At 42.8% G+C, this 12039-nt stretch overlaps 1 protein-coding gene across 1 annotated transcript in view; it reads left to right on the top strand.

Annotated features, from left to right (window-relative positions):
• Positions 1-12039, top strand: part of ZNF277 (zinc finger protein 277) — a 492259-nt gene that overhangs the window by 136442 nt on the left and 343778 nt on the right. Inside the window, exons 3-4 of the mRNA XM_069228962.1 lie at positions 6123-6211; positions 6694-6776. Coding sequence (XP_069085063.1) covers positions 6123-6211; positions 6694-6776 — 172 coding nt within the window. The remainder of the gene's footprint in view (positions 1-6122; positions 6212-6693; positions 6777-12039) is intronic.

Genomic DNA, 12039 nt, shown 5'->3' with positions numbered 1-12039 from the left:
AATTTCAAATGTTCAAGAATGTACAGAATGAACTGTCAGCAAGTAAGGAAGGCATTGTGCTGAGAGGCTTGAGAATCATCTTACCTGAGAGCCTGTTACAGCAGGTCATTGAACTGGCCCATGAAGGACATTGTGGCATTGTAGCCACCAAAAAGGGCCCTAAGAGGCCAAGTGTGGTTCCCACACCTCGATGAGTGAATTGAAAGGGAATTAAAGGAGTGCCACCTTTGCAACCGTCCTTCCCCTACAGACACTCAACACCTGTTGACAACGTCTGACCTTCCAACACTGACTTGGAAAAAAGTAGCCATTGATTTCTTTGGGCCCTTAGGGAACTGACATCATCTCATGCTAGTCATTGATGAATACTCACGTTTTCCGCTAGTGGAGAAAATGTAATCAGCCACCCATGACAAGGTCATTGAGTGGCTGGGCGACATCTTCGCGGGGTGGGGTATACCCACCGTTCTGAAGTCTGACAGTGGGCCAATGTTCAGCAGTCGAGTGTTCAAGAGATTTCTAGTCAAACTGAATGTCCAGTATCAAAAGAGCATGCCTCTGTGGCCTTCAGCCAACTGCATTGTTGTACGATTCATGGGCACACTCAAGAAAGTAATTTAGTGAGCATCGATGGAGGGAACTGAACTGAAACAAGCTCTGTGTCAAGCCCTCCATGTTTATCGCTCAACTCCTCACTCCACAGATGGTGAGAGTCCTGCTACCTTACTGTTTGGGAGAGCTATCCAAACCAAACTGCCCCAGTGGATCGATCAATGGATGTCGATAACGTTTGGGCCCTGGATACCATGGGCGTCATTTAGGGGTCGCTATCTTGCTGTTTGCTGTCCCTTGCACTGCCTTTGCAATCCCTGGCCTTAGAGGTGGCAAATTCAGTCGCAGAGTCACAGTGGCAGCTCATCCTTCACTTGGGCTCCACTCTCTTTGTTGTCTGTCAATTTTGTATCACACTAATAGTGAAAAATAACAGCTTATTCACTATTAGTGTACTAAAAATGGACTACAATTAGCTGGAGTATGCCCTTCCATGGCAGCTGAGGTAAGTAAAAAATGGTGTTAAATGTATGTTGTGTGCGTGCCTGCGAGTGAGAGTGTATTTGTGTGAGAGAGAGCAAGGCTGTAAGTGTGTGTGTGTATGTGTAAGTATGTGTGTGAGTGAAAATGGAGGTCAAAGGGTGTGTGATGCCACTGCTGATACCACTGCCATTTAGGTGAATTGGCATCCATGCTGGGGACTTCTTGAAAGTGCAAGGTGAAGATATATGCTGACTGGTGTTGCCGAGCTCAGGAAGCAGACTTCGAGCGTGACTGAGTCCTGGTAAGGCAAAAACAAAATCGGAAAACAGACACTGTTTAATGTTGAACCTTTGGGGGTGGTGGCGTGTAAAGGACACATTGTGGCAGCACATCGTTCCGGAAAATCCATCACACAGGACTTGTCACATATCAAGAACCTACCTCGACATTCGTCTGCTCCTGCTGTTTTCGAGGAGGTCGAATCCACCTGACGGTCCAGATCAAGCATCGGAGCCCATAAAATGGGTGCCTGATCAAAGTGTATCTCAACCACCTCACACCACTTGACCTGGCCGACTTGTGTGAGCACCTCGACGACTCATCGGAGATATGTCACATAACTATTGTTTGTACTTTTATTTTACAAGGTGGGAGATGTAGTGTTGTGAGATTAGGTGCGCCAGGACCCTCATGGCGCCGAAGGTACCTAGGAGACAGATTGCATAAACTTCTCGGAGGTGTCAAGGTGGGGCTGTTAAATGGTTGTGATGTATTCAGAGATTTAGTGTGTGATTGTGTGTGGAGGAATAAAGACATCTAACAAGGAGCTCCATGTGTGGCGAGTTCTTTACATACTCCCAGGCGGAGGAGGATGCTACAGAAATCAGGTTTCAGTGAATATTTATCATGTGAGTATCACCCAGTAAAAGAATCTTGATTTGCTTTGATCCGTTTAGAACCTTTGTTTCAATCACACTTCAGAATTAGGAAAAAAGTGCTTAATTTTTCCTTTCCGAACTGCTGAATGCGTACAGTTCATTTACACGTATTCACAATTTGTTGTGTGTCACACATGACACATCCTTCAACCTTTCATTTCACACACTCTGTATCCTAGCAAGATTGTTACATAATTAGCTTTACTTTTCTTTTTCTGGCTGCAAAGGGAAAGGAGTTTGTAAACACCAGTCCCCATGTTAAAAAAGCAGAAAATGTTGTCAGAAGAAACAACGTGACATTTGACCTGTGTCACTGAAGCACAGCAAATGTGACAAAATAAATACAGAACTTAAAGTTATCTTTATTTTTTGCTTTAACTTTAACGACTCAACAAAAATCAGTGACCCACAGTTTGTGAGTCTCTGGCCTAGAGCACTCTCCACTGAAATAGAGTATCATCACATGCCATTGTTTCAGATGCCTGCAGACAGTCCTCATCGTTCAGCACCTGTGAAGTAGAACGTTTGCAACCTCATGCCTGTAACAGGGCAAATGCATGGTGAGGCAGCCCTCATATAGATCCTCGTGCTTTTTTTTTCTTTTTTTTTGCCAGTGCTGTTCAGCAAAGCCAGTTAGCCTTCCTTGCTTTTAAAAGGTGAGAGACTGATTGGTTTCGCCAATGCTTGTCTTTGTAGTTTGTGACCCCCTATCAATACTGAATGTTCTCAATAGTGTGCCATTGACTCATATCCTAGACACTGGGTTTGTGTGTAGCAGTTTTGTCCATGCAATAAAACTGTACCAAATCCCATCCAGTCCAGTATCTAGAATAGAAAATGCCACTTGTCAGATTAAAAAGCCTTCTCAGCATCCAACGCTAATAAGGTTCTGGGTTCTACCATCCTCTTTGAAATATGTTCAGATGTTATTTAACCTATGCAACTTCAATTTAAGCCTGGTACACCGTTGTGGCATAAGCCCAGATTTACCAGAGTTGACCAGTTTTGGACCATAAGTAGGAGGAGTCTATTGACCTCCTGTTTTGCTAGCATTTTTGTTTAAGCCTTTCCTAACAAGATAAGGTGATAGAAATGTGTTAATTCCTTTCCTCAACTTTTTTTTTAGAAATGAAAAGCTGATGAGGCTATCCTCAGATCCATAAACATTATGCTGTCTTCTCTAAGTCCAATAAACATATTTAACAACAGCTTCATACTATACTAGTGATCTGTTTGTAGAATTCAGTATGGAATCCTTTAAGCCCAGTGCTTTCCTAGATTGGGAACGACTTGTTAGTGAGCTTCCTGTGATCATGAAAATGACCGACGGAACTTCCACAGATCTTTTTGGGATGGAATGCATGCTCTTACATCAGTGTCCAGTGTGGCAGCAAACAAAAGAGGAAGAGGACTGTTGCTGTGGGATTATATGGACTATTATAGTTCTATGTTATTGTTACATCATTTGGTTCTATAAGTCTTTAAAGGAGCTGCATAGAAGTGGTGAATAAAAGGCTTATGCACAATGCTAGTTTCCTGTCTTGACATAAAATCACATATATTTCTCTTCTTAGTGATGGTGCTGCTTTTAATGCTTTCTATCAAACTTCTGTACTTTCAAACTTAATTGGTCTAAAACAAGCAGTGCATGGTCTCCAAGAAGAGCTGTGTGTGACTTCAAATAGGTTGCATACCTTTTGGAGTGCAGTTCACGCCAGTGGGAGCAATGAAGTTGTGTTAGAGGTAGATTGCTGACAGCTTCGAGGTCTTCATAGTGAAGTCAGAATATAGTTCTTTACTAAAGCAACAGCTCTGATCGCATGTGTCAAAGAACCACCCAGTGATTTTGGCATTGAAGACTTGTGATGTGTCATGAGGCGCTGTGAACATATGTGAACCAAAAAGGAAAACAAAGGCAGCAGTAGCTCTAAATATCCATACATCTCTTCATATCATCCAGTCTGTCAGAATATTGTGCCACCAAGTACTGAAGTTTGAGTCGGCAGAGTGATCAAAGTACTAATTTCACAGCGTGTTAGCGTCACCAAAACGAACAAGGTAATAAGTGAGCTAATATCAGGTTGGTCCTACAGAGCATAGTGACGTATATTTTTTGCTTCGTTTCCTTATCTAGCATATTTTCTGGGTGAGAACCCCTCCTTTCATTTAGAAAACAAGTGTTTGATCCTCTGGACTGTTTCGGGCTGCAAAAGTCATTTACAGTCTAAATATATGTCACATTTTCTTCTAGGATATTGTGTTTATATAGAATTTGCAAATATATGTGCAAAAACAAATTTGAGTGCATTAGGTCACAGACACCCGCTTTTCTTTGACCAATGTCTTTGTCCCAAAGTGTGTAAATGTGTAAGTTCTCACCAAATTGATCCACATCGTTATAAAAATGTTGTGTAGGGTTTCTGCCAAAATTATCCTCGTGTAATTGAAAACTATTAAAATATGGGGTTCCGCTCTGTCCTCCTCCTTCCCTTATTTTCTTTCTCTCTCTTAGCTTTTAGTGTAAGATGTGTGCTTAGTGTTAAAGGGCAGCCTATACAGGTCGGCCTGGACCGCTTGACTGAGACTGTACTTAATGTGCTGACAAATGCACTGATGACTGCACTTGACACAAGTTAGTGGGACCTACGACACCCTCGTCATTATTTTCGTACCCCACCTACCCGCAGTCGAATTCCCCTCATTTTTTTTCTTGTGCTTATTAGCATACAGAAAAGGAGTTACAGTCCCCTCTTTCCCGTCTCTTTCAACTAAATATACCGACAACCAACACTAGAATTTACTGCCCCCTTCCAGCATCTCTTCCTACAAATACATACTTAATTTTAGAAGGTACCTTTCCTCTATTTAGTTTTACATTTCACTTTCTTTTTTTTCTATAGAGACCAGTTGATGAACCACTTGTGGGTGCAATGAGCATGCTTCCGGCTCTTTATGCGTTTTCCTCCTCATGGAGTAGAGTACTAATTGGACTGGTACAGTGTTTCTGCACGTGCACAACCGACCCTAGTGGTAAACCTATTGCCGCAAATTATGGAACACAAAAACTTATTTATAATCGTGTAGGTCCGCCTTGATAACATGTCCACTAGTACCCGTTTTGGAACAAATACTTTGTCTACTCACACTGCTCATAGCAAGCAGAATGTGTACACAATATTATTTTGCAAAACAGTGTAGCTTATTTCGAGATTGCCTGTAATAATTGCAGTCTTGAAAAAGTATGTGAATAAAGTCTGCTGTTTTGAAGGGGTCCTGGTTGGCACTTTTATCCCGTGTTGTCAGTGGGGGAAAGCGGTGAACTCTTATCAAGTAACCTTTACCTTCTTACTCAGCTCGTCTGATCATGAAGTGCCAGAGAGCCTTTCCTCTACTGAGAAGGAATGATAAAACTCACTAGCATGGGGAAATGTGCGATCGCCCATCGGGTGCCCACTCCATGTTCTTATGATAATTGGTGATCTTTCTAGAGCTGTTAATGTGGATATCATTCCCAGACAAGCAGTGGATTTTATCACCTGTTAGTCTAAACGATGTTGTTGTTTACTGCGCAGACTTCACAGAGGTTATGCTGGAAGCCAGGGTGCAGATTTTAGCGTAAAGGTGCATTCCTGGTATAGAGTGGACGTCCTCAAAATCTTATTGGGTGAGACACGGTCCAGAATGGTGTGGCCTATGGGTTGTGCATGATCCAGAGGTTTACTGGTCGGTGCTTGGTGCAAGAGGTGTAGGGTTACAGACTGGGCTTCTACCAGCTGTGGGCATGGTATTGACATGGTAAGTGACAATACAACTCTAACATTATTACCATTTGTGATGGCTCAGATGTTCTGTGTGCTTTATGTTCATAGAAAACCCCTCATTTGATGATTTGTTTTTGATGAACGTTACCTGTTTATGGGAAGTCCACAAATAATGTTGTATTTTAATTGATGGTGTGCACAGCCTGAATACACCCACACATTATTTGTATTGACCCCTCAAAAGACACAGATGCAGGAATGATATGCTTCGGAAATGACTACAGTGAACGCTACAAATTACAGAAAAACACATGATAACGTTTCTGCAGTTTTCTTCTTTTCGTTGTTCATGCTGCCGTGTAATAATATATTCCCTTTTTCTATGAAGGTATGCTATGTATTGGAAGAAAAGGTTCACCGAGCAGCCCATAATTGACTTCTGCACCGTGATAAGAACCAACTCAGAGGCTTCATTAGGTAATCACGGTTTTTCTCTGTGCTCTCCCGTATACCCTCTAAAATAATCTCTCTCTGTCCAACAGTTAAAGTAATTGTGCTGCAAGTGTTTTTTATGAACCCAACTGTCGCACATGCTTCCCACAGCCCTTTCTTAATAGAGGCAGGGCTTACACGAGGGATAGAATTAGCTACTCTTCTCCGGAGGCTTTTTCTGCATCACGAGTGCTGTTGCTGGTGATGTGAGGGTTCTGTCTACCAGCAGATTATAAGTGGTGGCACAGGCAGGTGGCAATTGATCTCCTTCCCCCTTTGGACTTGAACCATCAATATACCATCCTTAAACTAAGTATGCGGAAAAGAGGTTTCTTGAAATTGCTGTTTACCACCACTTACTCAAGTGCTTTCAAGCTGTCAGTCAGCTTTTTATGAAGAATCTTAGACAAAGTAGGTTATAAATGTATCTCTTAGATTTATGTTTACATTTGCTATTTCTTCTTCAGAAGAACAAGAAAATTACTACTTGCTATGTGATGTTTTACCAGAAGACAGAATACTGAGAGAACAGCTTCAACAAAAGAGATTGGTTAGTACTTCTTATACTGTTTTTATAAAGAACAAACAGTATCACGGAAAATAGATGACTAAGACCTTACCTTAGTAAACTTGTATTTCGGTAGGGTGGAGCTTGTGATGTATTCTATTAGTTACATTATTCTGCCATGTTGTAGGTGAATCCAGAACCTCTTTCAAAAATGGTAACATAGCAGGTACCTGTGTTATCATTGAGAATTACTTTTCTTTGCTGTTTGGAGAAGGTAGTTTTTCTCCTTCAACGTGTTTAACTTTGGTCACGAACACAAGCAAATGGTTTATGGACATCGGTCACTCTATACAGGAAGGATGCACACATAATTTGGATTGTTTTCTCTTTCTGATGAAATTGACTTGATTTACAGTTTTCAGCTTTGCTTTGGCAACGAGAAACCATAAGCCACATTGACCGCAGTTGTATCATCTCTTCAAAGTCAACATGAATACGTTTGAGGGACACAAAGAGGCTTGCAAAAAAGATTCGGTTGTTGATATTAAATCTACTGACAAAATTGCCTTTCGAAAGAGAACCACACTTTAGTCTTGACTCATTTACATTTTGTCCACTACCATGAGTTGGGCAATATTTGTTTAGGTAGTCACTTCAGACAACAACCCAAAACGTGGATATCAGGACCAGGAGCCAATTCCCGAAACAATACTAACCATCTCAAGATCACCTTGTAGACCTCTGTTCCTTTGGCTTAATGGCAACCCATAATGAACGCCACACGAGCCTTGAGCTCACAAATGAATACATGTATTCCAATGTATTCTGGAGGCCGTGCACAACTTTTTCAGGTTAGACCATGGCCCCAGCTAAAACTTACCAATCCTGGATATTATACACCATTGATGTAGGGGTACCCTCGGCATCAAAACTTAGCTCCACATTGCCTAATGAGCAGATTTAAAATCCACTATCTTCGTTTATATTTCGTTTGACAGCCTTAATGTTTAAAAAGCATTAGGAGCTTAGAATGACAGAGGAAAAATGTAGAATGTTATGTAAAACCTCAACATAATATAGATTTCAGCAGTATCAGTATAATTTATAGGGCTAAAAAAGAAGATTGTCTTAGTACATTTATTGAATGCGCACTAACTCCATGCTAGATTTAATATACCTTCATTTGAAAGCATTTGTAGGATACTTTTGTAATACATTCACGTTTGCACACCTCTGCCATCTAGTGTTTTTGTTTAACTACTATAGCCTGACCCCAGTTGGTTTTGACTCCCGCTGATTGTACCTCGTCATCAGATTTCTACTATTGCCATTGTGTTAGGTTAATAAATCACCAATTTTGCCGTGCTCTGGTATTTCCAGACATATTTTCAAAAAGACCATTGGAAGTCATAGAAAGGTGGCGATTCTCAAATGGTGTGAAAGATTAGAAGTTGGGAATAAGCTCTAAATTTTTATTGCGATTTGTTTTCTTTCCCAATATTATAGCCCTGAAGATCACCCTCTTACAAGCTCTGGTCACACTGCAATCATTAATATGTATTTAGTGATGATCTGAAACTGTGAATCTGCTGTTTAGTAGCATAGGGTTATGAGCGGGATCGTCCTGGGGAGCTTGTAGAGGGTTCAAAGCGAAGACTTTCAACTATAATAAACGAGATACTGAAAGAAAGAAAAAAAAAATCAGCGACAGAATTGCAATGTTTTCCACCATTGAGGGAAAGCTGATGATGACACTCTTCCATGGAGCAATAAATGTGATATGTCCTATGTTTGGCAGCAAGTTGTATCACTGATAGCAAAGGGAGCACCACTATAACACTAGCTTTCATCGTTTTATTTCCTGGTCCAAAACATGAGTCTACGTAAAAAAGAAAACATATTGCAATCTATTATTTCTAAATATATGTAATTTGAATGAGCGATTTTAACGTCATTTACTGCATTGTCCATTAACACATGCATATTTTTCAAAATATATTTTAACCTTTTTACCATGTTATGATAGAAAAACATTGATGAATAAGAAGTCAAAATACTTGTGTGGATCATAAATAAAAGACTGTTAAACTGGGGAATCTCATGTAACTGGTGTAAATAAGATTTATTAAACCTTAGGGAGCGATAACTGGGTCTTTTAAATGAAATAAATAGACAAACCCCACTGTGCATCCGTCACCTGAAAATTTAGTAATATTAGCAAATATTTTCTGACTCTATAAAAGAGGGGAAACGTATTTTACTAAATCAAGAGCATTTAGAGCTGTTGAAGATGTGGCATCCAGATAGCACTTTTTGATGCTACAGAGCCTTTCCAACTACTGTGCACGATAAGAGAGTGCAATGAAAATTTCCAAGTTATCTTAACGGAAAGTTTCAATTCTGTCAAGTGTAGGAAAGTAGCTATTTTCTGACATAGTTACCCCCACTTTTTGCCTGGTATCAGTATGTGTAGACTGTAGTACACGGGGATCCTGCTAACCAGAAACAGAGTTCTCTTCCCTAAATTTAGTTGGTAAGTAACTTTTACACCTCGTAATTGGCATACTGGTGCACCCATGGAAGTCCCTAGTATATTGTACCTAGGGCATTGGTACACCAGGGGTCCCCCATGGGCTGCAGCAGGTATTGTGCCACCAATTGGGGCCCATGCAGACTGACTACAGGATGGTCACTACACTTCGACCCTGTAAGTCACCCCTAAGGTAGGCCCTTCAGCCCAGGGGCAGGGTGCATGAGCAGAGGTGCACCTACAAACCCTAGACTCAATTTTCTGGGTTTTGTAAGTACAGGGAAGCCATCTTAAGGTATGTAGTGGGCACTAATCAACACTAGATGTCCAACTACATAATGTCGTCAACGAACCTAAGCATTTTTGGTATGAAGCATGTTTGAAGCATACAACTACACCAATTCCAGTGCTAGTTGCATGATACCATCTCCTCGGGGGGTTTCCTAGTGGATCCCCCATGTCTTCCGGCACATCCTTGCAGGGTCTGCATGCCAGCCCGTGCTGCTGCTGACCACAGACACTGATCTGCCCTCCTGCTGCTGAGTCTAATTTGGACAGGGAAAGGCAGAACGTAGGATTTCCTGTAGAGGAGAGGTGTTACCAGGTGTCTCTGGGCTGGGGTAGGGATGCCTCTAAGTGCCACCAGCCTGCTTTGAAGGGCACATTTGGTGTCCTTCTTACATAAGCTGGTTTACTGCAGTGCAGGAGCCCCCAGTTCTCACTCTGGCACTAAACAACACTGAGGATAGGGGAGTGACCACCCCCTGTCCAGCTCCACCCCTAGGGAGGTGCCCAGAACTCTGCCAGGTGGGCAGTTGATCATGCCATCTTGGAAATGAAATGAGCAGAGGCCCCTGGGAGCATCTGACTGGGTAGTCCAGCTGGGTGACGTCCTTAACCCCCCCAATAGGTAGTGTTGGGGGGATGGTCCAACCCTGGGTTACTTAAGGGCTCCTCTGAGGGTGGGAGACTAGATTTGTGTGTATATATGTCTGTGAATTCATCTCTGCAAACTGTCTGAAGACTCCTTTGCAAGACACTTCTGCTACCTCGACACTGGAATCACTGCTGTACTTCGCTGGGATCCAAGACAAGACGCCACCTAGTAGGAGGGCTCCTACTGCAAATTTGTCCCTGTGCATTGCAAGGACTCTGCAACCTCCATGGCTGTGCATCCTCCAGAGTCACAAGGACTCTGCCTGCACTTAGGAAAGTTAAGAAGGAATCTCCCTTGAAGTGAAGGAGTCACTCCCCTGCATCCGCAGGCACCTCAACTCCGGCGACTTGTTCATGGATCCTTCTGTCCCACGGATTCTGCAAGGCCTCCTAGCTCCAAGCAGTCACAGCCTCCAGCACTTCACAGCTCCAAGGACGACGTCCTCTCTGCAACTCCTCTGACTTGTGCATCCCTCTTTGCGGTGCGGCTGAGGCCTCCCTCGTACTCCCTGTGCCTGCTGTCAGAGGGTCCTGCTTGGGGCTCCAATGATTTCTCTTAGCTTTGCTGCTTGCTGAGGGCTGGCCCTGACTTACCTGCAAAGGTAGAGTCTCCTTGACCTTGCTGGTCCCCAAAATTCTGCCACATGTCATACAATGCTTTCTTGCATTTGCCAAGGCTTGTTGGTGGATCTGCTGACCACTGACCCCTCTGTAACCTGGTGACCAGCGTGGGACAGCTCGTGGACAACTCCTGGGATCTTCGTGCATCACCTGGTCTCCACAGCTGCACTTCTTCGACCACTGTCCAAAAGGAAAGCAACTCCAGGAAGGGTGGGCATTACCCCCTACACCATCTGGAAACCCCTGGGTGGTGTGGACTCTGTCCCCTCTTTCCTTAGGTCCTCTTCTTTTGGGATCCATGCCTGGGGTCCAGCAACCTGCTCCATGGGTCATGACAGAAGCTGGACAACCAAGGTCCCCACTGACTTCAACGGGAGGCTCCAACACAACTTCACTCCTGTACACCTGGGCTCCCTGGTGTAGGTACTCCGCTTCTCTGGGTATCCACGGGTGGAGGCACTCTTGAACTTCACTTGTATCAACAAGTTTCATTGGGGTCCTCTGAGAAGGATCCTAAAACTCTAAAACTCCAACCGGGACTTCCCCACATTATCCTGTGGACACTTACCCAGGGTTACAACTCTGCATACGGATGCTTGGGTAATCCTAGTTACTTACCTTTGGTGTTTTAGTGCTTCCCCAGTTCTAAGGGTCCTTGGGTGGTAGTTTGGGTTGATTTTTGCATTCCATTTTTTTTAAGTATATGTTTTGCACCCCCACTCCCACCTTATGGGCCCATGTTATTTTATGCTTTTCCTTACCTGCATCTGAGTATATTTGTGTATGTTCGTTGCTACGGTTTGGAGATATACCATAGTTAGTTTAGTGTTTGTGGTATAATAAATAATACATTATTTTTCTAACAATGGTGTGGTTCTTTCCTGTGTGTACATCACTTACTGACCTGTGTGGTATTTGCAACTGCTTTACAACCTTGTGGATAAGTTTTAACTTCTCTCCACAGCTACCCTTTGAGAGCTTTGGTTAGCTGGAACCTCTTACACTATCACTAAGGGTTGCCTGGACTCAGTACAGGGTTCCTCACCTGTAGGTGAGCCAGCCTCCTATATTAAGGACACATAGACGAGGATTGGGCTGTTCTTTCTTCACTTTTTATTCACCAGCAGTCATTAAAACAGTATGTGAGCAGAACATACCATCAAACTTAATTTCCCATGAGACTTTGGGAAAGAACATCAAAAGAAACAACAGTTCATC

This window comes from Pleurodeles waltl, chromosome 4_1 (assembly GCF_031143425.1).
Source record: "Pleurodeles waltl isolate 20211129_DDA chromosome 4_1, aPleWal1.hap1.20221129, whole genome shotgun sequence".
NCBI lineage: Eukaryota > Metazoa > Chordata > Amphibia > Caudata > Salamandridae > Pleurodeles > Pleurodeles waltl.
Note: the sequence above shows the minus strand (reverse complement) of the source record. Positions and strands in the feature narration are given on the sequence as shown.